The 14,621-nt window shown below is 40.7% G+C and overlaps 5 protein-coding genes across 5 annotated transcripts; all 5 read left to right on the forward strand.

The window, feature by feature from the left end:
• Positions 1–230: 230 nt before the first annotated feature.
• On the forward strand, positions 231–2,585 carry SS1G_13249 (hypothetical protein; the record flags this gene model as incomplete). The annotated part of the gene is made up of 1 exon (XM_001585683.1): positions 231–2,585. One exon carries the CDS (start codon positions 231–233, stop codon positions 2,583–2,585), a length of 2,355 nt encoding a protein of 784 aa, XP_001585733.1.
• A 4,202-nt stretch (positions 2,586–6,787) lies between these two features.
• SS1G_13250 (predicted protein) lies at positions 6,788–7,905 on the forward strand (the record flags this gene model as incomplete). Its single annotated transcript, XM_001585684.1, has 4 exons — positions 6,788–7,085; positions 7,149–7,585; positions 7,700–7,749; positions 7,809–7,905. The coding sequence occupies 4 exons, from the start codon at positions 6,788–6,790 to the stop codon at positions 7,903–7,905; spliced, it is 882 nt and encodes a 293-aa protein (XP_001585734.1).
• Positions 7,906–8,503: 598 nt separating this feature from the next.
• SS1G_13251 (predicted protein) lies at positions 8,504–9,409 on the forward strand (the record flags this gene model as incomplete). The annotated part of the gene is made up of 2 exons (XM_001585685.1): positions 8,504–8,797; positions 8,873–9,409. 2 exons carry the CDS (start codon positions 8,504–8,506, stop codon positions 9,407–9,409), a joined length of 831 nt encoding a protein of 276 aa, XP_001585735.1.
• A 1,472-nt stretch (positions 9,410–10,881) lies between these two features.
• Positions 10,882–12,306, forward strand: SS1G_13252 (predicted protein; the record flags this gene model as incomplete). Its single annotated transcript, XM_001585686.1, has 3 exons — positions 10,882–11,731; positions 12,085–12,157; positions 12,291–12,306. The coding sequence occupies 3 exons, from the start codon at positions 10,882–10,884 to the stop codon at positions 12,304–12,306; spliced, it is 939 nt and encodes a 312-aa protein (XP_001585736.1).
• A 919-nt stretch (positions 12,307–13,225) lies between these two features.
• On the forward strand, positions 13,226–13,580 carry SS1G_13253 (predicted protein; the record flags this gene model as incomplete). The annotated part of the gene is made up of 2 exons (XM_001585687.1): positions 13,226–13,337; positions 13,471–13,580. The coding sequence occupies 2 exons, from the start codon at positions 13,226–13,228 to the stop codon at positions 13,578–13,580; spliced, it is 222 nt and encodes a 73-aa protein (XP_001585737.1).
• Positions 13,581–14,621: the final 1,041 nt, after the last annotated feature.

A 14,621-nucleotide genomic window follows, 5' to 3' on the forward strand; every position in this document is an offset into this window, starting at 1 on the left:
ACATCCTTTTTTCCATCGAAGCGGGACTCGAGGAATGTAATAATCATGTACAAAACTTCCCCCCAGAAATGATTACCGAGCTCGACCACAAATTTCGAGCCACGCAGGCAAATTTCCAGGTGTTTCATCAACTGCTTGCTAAATTTCTTCAAAGCGAAAGTGGCGCGGGTGGACACTTCAAGCGAGGATGGGGAAAAATTTTTAGCAATACGACCAACGATATCAAAAAAATGACGGGCACACTGCGCAGGACACGAGATGATTTAAGGATGAGCGCATTAGTCTTTCAATGGAGTTTGGGGAATGATAAGATCGAAAAGGAGTTGGGCATTGGATACCTTGGCCTAGCTGCAGCGCTCAACAGAATGGATGAAAAGGCAGGGCGCCCCAAGACTACAACAGGCTCTGCTAGTAGCCATCAAAGCTTCCAACCACAGCAAATTCCAATCCAGTATACTCCTCTGCCTCCACTACCGACTTCCGAATGGACTGGTAGGACGACTCCTAATCAACAGCAAGAGGCCTTAGGGGATAGAACATCAAATGTAGATCCTTCACTGCTACTAGGCTCAAACCTCCAACATTATAGCACGAGTAGTAATGGTACTTTGATGGCTCCAAAAACCTCCCACTCTCACGATTCCGGTGAGAGACACTATACGGATATAATCAATTCATTCGACAACCATCGTTTGAACCACCATTTGAGCCATCATATTGATGATTCCCGATCACATACTGAAACCGTCGAATCTGGAAGTCTTATCAAGGATGTCGAGGGGGTGATAATAAATCCTGCGCAAGCCATTCGACTTAAGGCCGACCCTGATAACATGCCACGATGGAGTCCTCGAGGTAATGCAGGCTCAAATAGTGGGCCCATGAAATCTGCTCTTATTGCTGCTATTCGCGACAAAAATCACAAAGCCGTGGAGAAGTTATTGGACGGTGGTGTGCCAGCGAATACGGGGTCAGAAGTCAATGCACTCAATGAGGCAATCTTTGCTCACGATACGGAAAGCGTACGATTGTTACTTACTTTTGGTGCCGATCCAAATGCACATGATAGAGACGGAATTACACCTTTGAGAGCCGCCGTTGATAAATCATTCTTGGCTGGAGCTACCACACTTTTAAAGTATGGTGCTGATCCTAATCGTGTTGCTGGTATCGATATGGAATCCCCGCTGGCTGCATCAGTTATGGCCAATATGGTGGGTTTCGCTCATCTATTTCTCATCTACAATGGTGATGCCAATCAAGTCACCTCAAACGGCAATACACTTCTCATCAGTGCTATCAACAAAAGGACTGTCAAGAAATTCATGGATTTACTTCTCAAATATGGTGCAAACCCCAACGCTAAAAGTAAGGAGGGAAAGACGGCTTTGTTCGAAGCTATCACATGTGGAAGAGCAGATATCGTTTCCAATTTGTTGGAATATGGAGCAGACCCGAACCTTCCAGGCCCAAAACACATGCTCTGGCCTGCAACATATCAAACAGCTTGTCTCCAATATCTCCTCAGCCACGGCGCAGACCCCAAAAAATGTCCAGGAATAATGGAGCTGGCTACTAGTATCAATAACATCGAGTCGGTCCGGACTCTGCTAAAAGCTGGCGTCGATCCCAATGCCAAAAAGGATGGCGTGTATACTCCATTATGTACATCAATTCGCGATGACCGCGCTGATATCTTCCAACTCCTCCTCAGCAACAAAGCTGATCCAAATACAATGGCCAGTGAATATCCCGCCTGGAAATGCGTAACTCACAACCGCGTCCATTTTCTTCCCGCCTTGGTTAAAGCAGGAGCAGATATCCACAATCCCAAAGGTATTGCCGAGATGGCCGTTAGTTGCAATAACATGGAGGCACTCAATTGGCTCCTAGACCAAGGCGTAAACCCGAACGATAAATCCGCTAAAGGAATGTCGCCGCTCACGACCGCCATTCGCGAAGAACGTCTCGAGATGATCGATCTCCTGCTTCTTCGTGGCGCAGACGTCAATGTTCGAGGTCAAGATTGGCCCGTGTGCATGGCAGTTCGCAATCCCCAAATCCTGAAACGCATTCTATCCGTCATGCCCGAACCTCGCGCTTACAAAGGAGTCCTGGAAATGGCCGTTCACGCTAATCAATTGGAATCTGTCAAACTTCTTCTTGCGGCAGGTGTATCCGTCGAAGATAAAAATGGGGGAGTATTTTCACCCCTCACGACCGCCATCCGAGAAGACCGCAAGGAAATCGTTAAATACCTCCTCGACGTCGCGAACGCGGATATTAATGCCCCGGGCGAACATCTTCCTATTGTTAAAGCACTACGTCGTTATGAAGGTGGTGATACAGATATGATTGAATTGTTATTAGACCGTGGAGCGGACCCGAATAAGATTTATCGGGGCTGGAATGCCATTATGCAGGCGATTGAGAATGGGGATGCGGATCTTCTTAAATTGGTCGCGGGGAAGGCAGGGGTGGATCTCGAGGCCAAGGATGAGATGGGTAGGACGGTTAGTGATATTGCGGCTAGTAGGGGCTGGAATGAGGCTGTTACTATTTTGCATGATAATATGTCTTTGTGAGGTGGTGATTGTGGTTGGTGTTTGGGATGAGGTTGAGGTGGAATGGAAAATGGGATTTTTGGGGTTGGTGGGTGCGGCGGGGGAATGGGGTGCTTTGGGGTTGGTTTCTTTTGTTCAATACCATACATACCTGGCGTTTGGGAGTCAGTGATCTGATGCACAGGGTGGAATAAACAGTTGGATGGCTTGGAGCGGATGGTGGAATCTATGTAACTGCTACTGGAACTGCTATTACATGTATATATTTTTGCTATTGGGGGAATATATTGATACTTTTTTGATCACGATAACTACCCTTTCTTTCTCTCGTTGTATAGTCTTTGACTACATCACAGCAACTTCATACATTGATCTATACTAGATATATCTATTATTTCTATAAAACCTATATCTATCAAACAGACGTCATTGAGTCTTATTATTTAACCTTATATCTGTACATAATATCTTCTCAAAATTCATCTACTTTAATTTTCCTCATCGTAAAATCCAAAAAATTTATTCTTAAGTAATAAATGTAATCTTTTATCCGATCTATCTGCCTATCTAGATGAGAGGATTCGGATATTTCGATACATGTAATTCATCCAATGCTCTTCTATATGGAGTACATACATCCACAACCTCTTAATAACATCCAAATTTGATGACATTAATCACTGCCAATATCATTTGTTATCATAACCCTAGTTATCGGCGTCTAGTCTTGTATTAGGATCCTACGAAAATTCCTCAAATCAGGAGGATTACAATTTTCCGATAATCATTAAGATACATCGGAGTTAGTTTGCTATATCTAGATTTCAGGTTCATGATTCATGCAGGTACGGCACAGATTGTCGGAACTATCCTAGGTTAGTTAAAGTCCGGAGTATCAATTTTCTATTTTGTGGCGTTGTTCTGGATGTACGATGGACCAGATGGATGGGTCGACTTGACGACCTGACGTGAAATGAATTCGAAACTAAACTCCTTGTAGTATTAACCCCGCCCCCGCTATCAGGCTCAAAATGAAAAGTACGATGATGATTGTGCGTCGGTCTTTATAATCAGGAATCGTAGCTTGAATAATAAGATAACCCTCTTCACATTTACAACAATAACCCTTTCACCGCCACTCATCCCAGGCTGAGGAGCTGAGATTCTCAGCTTCTCACTAGGAAGTTGGAATTTGTGGTGAAAATTTTTTCTTTCAGCTTCTCAGGGAAGAACAAGGTTACCACTCCCACTCTTACTTTTCTCCAAGAAACTTAATCGTAAACACGAGGTTGTGATAAATACTATTATGGAATTACGCAAATAAGAGAAAATACGAAGGTTTTGGAAATTATAGGCCTTGGCTGGCCTGGGCTAGACTAGACTAGATAGACTTTTTATTTATATTTTCTTTATAGATGATAAAATATATTCAATTTAAAGATATTTATGTAGAAGTAATTATATAGATATTTATTATTTTTAAACAGTTTCAAATTGAAAAGACTTTTGTGATATATTTGAAATTTGTCAATAGAATATTTATATTAAATAGAATTATTTTGATTATTCTACTAATTAATTATATTTTATAAAAGTTGTCACACTCAAGAATACTGGGTAAAGTATCTTGTATTAGAAAATACTAAGCTAAGGAGAAAAGAAGAAGGAAAACAAGAGTAGAGAGTTTTCCTGTGATTAAATACAAACGGGGCATGCCATATGACCCGGAGGTGAGGCGTCACAAAAGTAATGAAACTTAAAGTTTTAGAGATATATTACTTATACTATCAGAAAGTCTACAATCCTTTATTAACAAGTATGTACCACAGGATAGGGTTAATAAACTATAAGAAGAAAAGCGGCCGCAATAAAAATGAAGTATCATAGACTTTCTAACATCACGAGTATTCAATTGGACATAATAACACCTAGATGTACTCGAGTACATGGTACACAAAGTATACAACGATACCATGCACAGATCAATCCGGAAGAAAATATGAAATGAGACGAGCAAGGATTATAGAGGCGGAATGAGTGGAATCGTTATGGAGCAAATCAAGGAAAATCCGGAAAATCAAATTTTGTCGATCTTTTTTTTGTGTCTGTATATAAGTGGGGTTGGGGTACCGGGAGACTGGGTAAGTCGGCGATCATCTGGATTCTTTTTGGGAAATTTTGGAAATAGGGGAATGGAGGTGCTGTGTTGGAGATGTGTTTGTGTAGAGGAAATGTGGCGGGTGGGTGAATGTATGGGGTTTTCTTTGTGTGGTGTTTATATATATCTAGGCAAGCGCTGGTATTTGGGGTTAGATAGTGGTAATGATGTTTTTCTCGTCTTTAAACGAGGTTTTCTTGCGTGGATTATGATAATCTTATGCTAGTAGTATACTACTGCTACAGAAAGAAAAACCTCGGAAACTACGAATTCTGGATGGAGGTTGTAGAGTTGAGTGATTCTACATAGCCTTCATAGGGGGAGGACACACGCGCTGCGCATTAACTAGTTTTCTCTCAACGTAAGATCACCTCGATGCGTGTGTGTAAATGTGGTATGCATTATCAAAAAGCCACAGGCGGGATAGCATTTGCTGAGTAGTAATGAAATTCACATGAAAACCCTTCATACATATTCCATTAAATGCAGAACTCGCATCATTGAAGAGCTATCACAGTGATAATGGTCTGTGGATGGTGAACACAAGGAGAAAATCCTCATCAATTCACGCCCGTCATGCTTTGTGTTAGGCATTCCTTCTATGAGAGAACATTTTTTTGTTTCACTTGTTGCTAATGTTAGATTTGTTCATTTCCTGGGGAGAAAACATGCTAGTTCCTTCTTGAATGTAGTATATCAAGACCTGAGTCTGAAATCTCCGGGTAGCTGCAAGCCCAGAAGGAGACGTGTGCTTTGAAACCATTACTGAATACAATAGCATCCTTAACTAAGGCTTTGAGAGAGGGAGATAAAATGAATGGTAGCTCAGCAGAGCCGTAAAAAAATTCTACCTAATGATGAGTCAGCTGGCCAGTGTTATCATGGTATTAATATTCACCCTCTCAAGCTAAAAGCGTCCGGCCCCTCACATCCCGAGATCAAGCCAGCTTTACATCAGACTCAAACTCCTGTACAAACTACTGGTAAGCGTCATAAGTTTATGTCTTGATCACCACTTTTGTCTTTACGTAGTTTGTTGAATACACATTCTCTCACAATATCAACCTCGTGATATGACATGGCCTTGTGTTTCCTTCCGTAGTCTCGTACATCATACTACTCGCTAATGGAGCTGTCGGTTATGGGTAGGCCTTTTAAATCATCCTTCAGCATCTGTGGCATAAAAACTTTTGCTCGATGCCATAATACTCAAGTCTTTGCTGTTTTTGAAATAAGTCAAGATGACTCATTGATCGCGATAAATCACGGTGATAGCGAGCAGCTCATGAGTGAGCTGCATAAAAATGGTTCTGAATCACTTTCCTTACTTCGTACAATTTCTCGCGTCATTAAATCAAAGATAGATGGGTAGGAGATCATCGAGAGCATTGAATGGCATCATGATCAAGATTATCGAAAAGCTTGCAGTCATGGTTTAAAATCCAAACCCAAGTCCCTACCTTCGAAGTGAATCCCGGTCTTTAGTCCTTGAAGTGAAAAGAGTTGCTGCTTGTCACCCTAGTTCCATGAGGAGGAAATCTCATGATCTCGAAAGCTGAAAGTGAATACATGATCTTGTAAGATCTTACACTCTTAAGGACTGCTGCTCAACGAAGATATCTAAGAGCCTCTAGAAACTTCTTTCCGTTCATTATCAACTATCAATTTATCCTTAATAGAAGCCATGAATTCCTTTACCTCATTCTTATCTTCTTATAATGCGCTAGTTGGACGTTGGCAAAAGATACTTGATTTCTTGAAAAGTACGGAGGAAAGAGCGGCGGAGTCTCCAGAGATTCTGAGGATGATACAGGTGCTCAAAGAGTCTTGTAATGAGTTTCAGAGGTTTCAGGTTTGTTACTTCCTTAACTTTGAAAATGAAAAAGATAACGAGGCAAGACGAGCAAACTAATTTTCACAGGTCAAACTAGATTATTTTGGCGCTGAGTCTCCGTCCGAACATCTGGCTAGTCACCATAAAGAATTACGATCTGACTTTAACAAAATTCGTGCTTGCTTTGCAGCTCTTGTACAAAGCATTCGCAACTACCACAAGTCTCGAGAAATGGCCAGATCAAGCTTTGCCCGTCCAGTCAAATCACCTCGCAGATCTGTCTCCTTTGCTGATAGTCAAGATACCAAATCCACCACCGCTCAGATGGAAGGCGCTAGCATCCTTAGAAGAAGTCCCAAAAAGCTCATTATCGCTTTTCCACATCATCAATCGATATCAGCAAGAGTTAGAAAACCTCACATAGTTACAAGAAAGCAAGCTGAGTTGACTTTGGTCCTCCACATCAGTAAGGAGTACCTCAGTTTGAATGCGCGACCTGAAATCAATATGGAAGAGGAACTGCGACTTTGTGAGTATATCCATGTTCTCCTCTTACCGTATTCCAACTAATTAGAATTCCTTACCTTTACAGCTGTTTTACGCTGCAAAAAAGCTGAAGAAGATGAAGCGAGAAAGCAAGCAGAGGCAGCTGAAGAAATAACTCGAGTAGCAGCAGCCGAACAGGAAGCAGCTAAACTTCATCAAGAAGCTCAAATTCAACAAATAGCCAATCAACCTCCATTCGACTTTGATAACCCCGCCACATGGAAGAACTGCAATCGAACTATCACTGATGATGGTATGCCTGTTTCAACTTCAAGAGCTCACGTCCCTGACATGGAAGAAATCAGACAAGCTCTAATTACCACCACCACTGAGATGTTCCACATTGATAAACTTAAAGCTACAGCCTCCACCATCAAGCTCAAAGTTCGAAATCACCTCCATCTTGAACGAGATTTCTTTAGTAAAAATGGTTGGGCTGAAAGAGCGGATATGATCATTATGAGAGCGTTCCAAGAGGCTTGGGTAAGTCTTCAACCAAGCGGAAAAAGTCGTCCGCAGTACAGGAGAGGACTTTGGACTACTATTAACTGACTACTTGGGTTACTTACATAGTCTTGTGATCTTCTGAGATATTAGGTGGTGTTTGTGGGGGATATTACAGCTGGTGCGGAAGAGCTTGTGCTTTTGTTCGTCTGAAGTGAGCTTTATTGAGATCACGAGATACTTTTCATGCTGATTTCTTTAGGGATCATCGACTTAACTTCTACATTGCTACTTCAGGTTTGGGGAGACATTTTATGAGGATTTATGGGCTGGGTTATGATGGTGGTTACTGGTTATAGATTGACTGATGGATCTTCACGCAATCTGGCAGCTACAGCTGCGAAAACTAATTTTATACATAAATTCATCCCGAAGGGTTAGAAATTAATATCTCAGAGTGTGAATTGTGATAATCAATGCATCAATGGCGTGAATGTGACAGAAAACTGTTTGGTCCTTAAAATGAATATTCCAACTTGTCTTTTGTATTAAACCTGACACGACTTGACAAGTTTTGTTGCACTGCTAAATACTAATTTTTCTTCGCTTTCTATTTCCGCATCCCAACATGCTTAATTCACTTCTTTGAGATGAGAGATAAAAACATTTATGTGGGTCATGGAGGAGCTCAAAACTGAGGTATCCCTCATTTGTCTTTGGAAATATTCCTCCATCTACAACTCATGCCAAAACGTGATTCTATCAATATATACACAGCAAGACTACCCTCAGTAGGTCAATCTTATCTCCTAATTCAAGATCCCTATTTTACGATTTTACTTACTAGGTTAGTGCAGCGAGACTCATTAGGTCCGTGGGCTATTGCTAACTTCAGACCTCCAGATCTGTCCCTCTCCTCCGGTTTCCACACGAGCGACATAAGCCGAACTTCTCCTAATGGCGAAAGAATTCCGCATGGTAGTGTTACACTACAGCAAGGACAAACGCGAAACCATTGAGAATATTATAAATATGGAAAGTGTAGTTGCGCAGCAGACGATCAATCATGGCTCGAATGTTGGAGAAAGTGCCCCAGAGCCCAAGTTATTTACTCGTCGAAATCCTAAGATTGAAGAAACGCTATATCACATTCACAGGGCCCTGCGCTATGTCGATTGTGAGAAAGACACCAATGTCACGAGACATTTCCTCCTTGTCAGAGACGCACTTCAGTCTTTGAGAAATGATGGTGTCAGGAAGGAAGGAGCACAAATACCAAATAATCAACATCAATCTCCTGAGAAATAAAATGTTACTGCAGAAAAGGTCAAGCCTGTACCCATTATTGACCATAGTTGCAAAGAAGACTTCCGATCTAGAATCTCCGAGTTGATGGATGTAAATCAGAAACTTAGTGGTGCAAATAAGGTGTTAGAGAAGGCAAACAATGAGTCAATAAGTGAGGTAGAAGCAAAGGAGATTGAGTTATCCACACTGGAGGATGAGTTAAAAAGAATGAGAGATAACAAGAGCCAACTGAAAAGTGTAGAGGAGAATTTAGAGGCTTCACTCAATACCACAGACAAGGCTCTCAAAGTTTTATCTTCGCTCAAGGAGAAAGATAGGAGATACTGGGAGGGTTATCTCAGATTGAAGGAGGAACTAAAAGCATGTCGAGCAGAGAGGAAAGAGATTATCAAGGATTCGAAACGTCAAAATGAAGCTTGGGAAAGGAAACATGCGAAGCTGGTTGATAGGAATGAATATCCACAGGGGAAAATTACTGGGTTTAAAAGAAAATTAGGTGATGCGATGGAGGATATTGATAATGGTACTCGGAGCAAAAAAAGGCAAGGAAGCTAAATTGGTTGTAGATATCAGTGGCTGATAATATTGTTCACTGGTCTCGCCTGGGACAAATATGCGGAACCGCTTTAGGAGCTTTTTCTAAAATCCTTTCATGAGGCTTTTGGACTGGTTTACATTAGTAGTCATTTTACTTAAAGGGTTAGCGACACTAGTGTTGTGTTTTGAGAATTTAGCAATCTTAGGATTTACTTTTGCAAACTGGTTTATTTCATAGTGGCGTGGGAGCTGAATAAATATCATAGGGAGAATCATCAGAGGCTCCAGTCATCAGTGTTGGCAATCTTCATTCTAATTGTATGAAATCAATCCCGAAAATCACGTGACGCAGTTTAAACACCACAAGTTCATCCAAAGCTTTGCTATACCAAACATACTTTTTTCTGCTTTGAGCCCTTTTGATAAATTTGATATTCAGGTGTGATTAAAAATTTGCCTTTTGTTCGCTTTTCGTTATGGGATAGTGGGCCAGGAGGAATTCATTGCTGTCAATCGCTAAAGTGCTACCGATTCTTAGGGAACTCACTTATTCATCATCCAAGGAGTAACCATTCCTGGTTTGTTACCTGCCATTAAAACTCACTTCACCCATGGGCTAAGGTTTGGAGTTTGAAAATAAATCTCTTGAGACAGAGATGAAAGTCTTAGGCGGTTTGATCCACAGTTTATAGTTCCACTGCTTTATACATCCAGCTAATTTTGAAGTGTACCGTCCCGAGGAGGCCACATTCCCCCCAACAGCACTCGAACTTAACATAGCATTTGTGTGCCGGGAAGACATTGGATGAAGAATGATGTATGTCTTGTGCTTTTTAAGACAACATATTGTTAAAAATATCATAGATAGATTACCCATAGTGCTCAAGAATGAAAGTAGAGAAGAGATTACAGACTTTTATTCACTCTGGAAGCTGCGGTGAACTCATAGAATAAGTAAATATCTAGAGGTTAAAGAAACTTCTTTTTCTGAAACCATATCATCATAAGATATCAGATGATATCAATAAGGCCGTGGTCAGATTTTCCCCATAGGTCATCATGATACATCCACAAGTTAAGGAAACTACGACTTTCTTCGAGATACATAGACTAGTTCACTAGCATACTCCAGTAATTACCATCATTTTCGTATTCGGTTCTCTGTTCATACCTACGGTAATATATTTGCATTTTTTACAAGTCTTGATTTGAACTACAACACTCGGGACAATAGATTCTCAAAAGTGAATACATTTTTGCTGTGATGCATTTAATATTGTTGTTAAGATTACATCGACTACTTAAATATTTTAATTTTCCCTCAACAACAACAACAACAACAACAACAAAAAGAAAAAGAAAAAGAAAAAGAAAAACAATGCACTTCTTCTGACCAGTTTGCAAGACTAGTTAGACATCCTCTAAGACCTTTAAATCACGGCTTTCACATCAAAGAGCTACTAAGCACAACTTATTCGTCTTCCCTTAAAATGAAATCCTCGAGCCGTACCTTCAGTCAAACAACAGACCGACCCAGCAATCCCATACACAGATTATCAGAAGTAGTACCGCGATTCCACTCACTTAACTTTTCCTCGGCGGCGAATCAAGCCAAAGCAGAAGATCGACGCGGCCAGCTTCTTGAGCAACTAATTAAGCAAAAATATGAAGGAAAGGTTGCCGAGGAGAATATTAGCTTTATTCGTGATTCGTTCACCAGTTTTAACGATAAAATTAAAGAGCTTCACAAGGATACGGGTGTGCCAATAGCTTCGAAGAAATGGGGCAAGGATCTCGTTGTTGAGAATGGTACGAATTCCGAGGTTGATGAAATGGAAGATGAGGTTGATGATGACAAATATGGCAACTACAATAGTGATGGTGGAACTGTATTCCGTCGACTTACTACTCAAGAGGAAGAAGAAGATGAGGAACACTGGCGCAAAACAGTGACCGCCCTCCCGCAGCACATGACGATCACCAGTTATTATGTAGAGATGGGCTACCAGATGGCTCCTACTCCGCGAGTGAAGGAAATCGAAGAACAGAACCCGCAACTTCCTTCGGGGGAAACCTCAGTCCAGGGCAAACCTAAAGACAAGAAGTGGGTACCACGTATGCCGAATAATAAAAGACCCGCAACACCATCTCCAGCAAAAACCAACTCAAAATCCAATAAAGCACAACTATACAACACAGAAGCATTTCCCAATACCGAAATAATCGCGAGAATAGAAGCATCATCACCTCTCAGCTCATTAAAGCCTCCTCCTAAACGTACCAAAACAGCATCATCACCTCTGTCTGGACTACGATTTGGCCCTAAGCCACCACCTCGTTGTTCGTCTTGTTTGAAGATGAGAAAGTTGTGTGATCGTAAAAGTCCCTGTGGAAGGTGCTCTGGCACGCGCGAGTTTAAGGAGTGTGTGCCTTATTGGAGGGATATATGAATACTACTTTTGCGGCTTTGAATTTCTGATGTGGTTTACCTTTACATTGATTGCTTTTGGGAGGTGTGAACGTGGAAGTTATGAGAGGGAATTGGCTAGTGGTGTTGATGGGGAAGGCGCGGAGGGGTCTTATTGGTGGGTGAGGATTTTAGTGCAGCAGCGTAGTTACTGTTTGGATGTGGGTATTCTCCCTTGTGGATTTCCTTGCTATATGTACTGATATCATTATTAGGAGGACTATAGTCTTCTCTGCCGAGAATAATTTGTACTGCAATGGCCGCTGGAGGGTGGGGAGGGGGGGAGGAACCAACTTTCTGTACCTTAAGCACTTTATACGAAATGCTAAGTCTCTCCGCAAGATCTGGAATCCATTTCCGCAATGTCTAGATAGTTAGTATAAGAGTCGTCCTATAATTAGATTTACCATGTTAATTGTTCCTTCTACTTAGTAATGTAGAAGAATAGATATTAGTATAATGTCACAGGGGATAAACATATCCTCTGATTTCCGATCGTTTTTGATTACTTTATATATCTCACAGCCATCCGAACTCTTTACTTAGAGCTCAATAAGTACCAATTATCACAAAAAGATTAGTATTCTGATCCCTAGACTTAAACTAAATAGAATAGTGAAGTGAAATAAACAGTAGAAAGATCTGAGATCTCTTTCGGATTCGTATTTACGCTCTAGGCTCTTATTAGAGGTATCATTATGTAATTATGTCATATTCCAAGACTCGTTTTAATTTTATTGTATCACGATGCTGGAAATATTAATCTTATAAGTTATCGATGAAATTATCATGATTGTTAAAAGGAATAGAAGTTACCGGTACTAATCACGTGTCGTGATTAGTAATACGGTTACCTAAACAGGCTAGATTAGACGAACCATAAGCAGGCATATTGGTCCCCTCCGAGGATACCAAGAGGAGATCTTAATATGCCTACACACGTAGTAATATAGTCAATATAGAGGCCTCTTCCACCCAATCTTTTAATAATGATCGTATTATAAATTTAAGCTTAAACATATTCTTACATCATACTAGGTACTTAGCTTGTAAAATCAGTTGACTCAAGCTCCAAGAGTATAAATAAATCAGGTGTTTGATTCAGACTAGCAGAAAAACAATTGAGAGTTTATGCAACGATGAGCAAATAGGACTCTATATTTTCTACAGCTAATCACCCCATAATTAAAGCAATAAATCATTTTTGATAAATTTCGTACGTACGTATTCACACGATTCGAGTTATCGTCTTGGAGTTTTACTATTATTCACTAAATGTAAATGTATTTATAGTATTCGAGATAAGCAACCGCCGAAATGAATCTTACTACCTACCACCCCTCTACCTTCTAAATCTCCATGAAAGGATGCCACAAAAAAGTCGAAGACAAGATCGATCTTACTGCATCTACCGAAATCCCACACACCCGAAACTCACCACAAAAGAATTAAAATCTGAGTTTCAATCTCCATCTCAAAGTAAGACTTAGCTTCCTTTCGTCCCACTGTCAGTTAATTAATACTCCGCATCCCACTTGCTTTCACTTCCCTTCCGAAGTTCCAAAAAGTCCTCCTGAAATAAGCGAGCTGTAATATTAATATAATAAACTAGTCCAGATGGAGAATAGGTGTGCTGGATATTGTTCAAGCGAAAAATGTAGTGTTACAACTATAATGGAAATGAGCCCTCCGATCAAAAAGGCTGCTGTATTGCTGCACTGATTACTCTGTATGGAAGCCACAGTTTGAAAAGTATGGTAGAGAAATTACGAAAATCACAAAAGCGTGATAATAGGACAATTTTCAAGATTCCGACATCGCGATTTTAATATCCTAAGACTTAGAATAATTTCACTAAGAAGATCAAGTAGAGTTTTATAGGCCTTTCTGAACAGATATTGTACAATGCACAATCACACAAGCAAGTTCTGATGCCGTCCACGAGGGTTTCCCCGTCTTTTTCTGACATTATGGAATCTTCTTGCCACCCTGATTACATCTTTGGGGACGGGGATACATGGTAATCTTACGACCAGCCCGCCGGTTAATCAGAGCAAGAAATCGAGGAATACTTTGATTTCCTGGAAGAATAAGATGTACTTTTTTGAGTTGTCTTTAAGTAGCTTCAAATTTTTGATATTTACCTCATGAGAATCAAAGTTTTTAACGGGTTTAAAGATAAACAAATTTGTTATCCGCCTAGAATAAAGTTTTTCTCCAGTCTTATCTATAGTAACCCTGCATAACGTAATCTTCGAGAGGATTTCCGTAGTGATGCCGCGGAATACATTCAAATCAAGCATCTTGGGGAACAACTTGTCGATTTACAGGAGGATCACGAACGGAGAAGTAACTTGGAAGAGCGCATATGATTGGCAGGCTGATCAAAAAGCTCTCGGTCGTCTAAGATACATTATAGGAGCTAGATGATGTCTGTACCGGCTCCGATTGCGAGAGGAAGAGGGACTTGATCGTGGATAAAATCAATGCATTTCCCAGAACAAAAGGAACGCCTTGGGAGAGGGCGTATTGACGCGATGTAGATATTGCAAAAGAAGGAAAGGCAATTGGAGCAAAGTGGATCGAAGGAATTGGCGCACAACTTACATTACAACAATAGCGTGTGTAGAAGCTTGATATAAAATGTCGTCTGGATGACGCATTGAAGAGACAAGCTCATCTGGAAGGGAGAATGAGTGGTCTTAAAGGAGATAAGCATTGACTTTAAACTCGAGTGCAGAAACTTCAGGCAAGCCATTGAAA

The sequence above is a fragment of the Sclerotinia sclerotiorum genome, genomic scaffold (assembly GCF_000146945.2).
Source record: "Sclerotinia sclerotiorum 1980 UF-70 scaffold_24 genomic scaffold, whole genome shotgun sequence".
Taxonomy (NCBI): domain Eukaryota; kingdom Fungi; phylum Ascomycota; class Leotiomycetes; order Helotiales; family Sclerotiniaceae; genus Sclerotinia; species Sclerotinia sclerotiorum.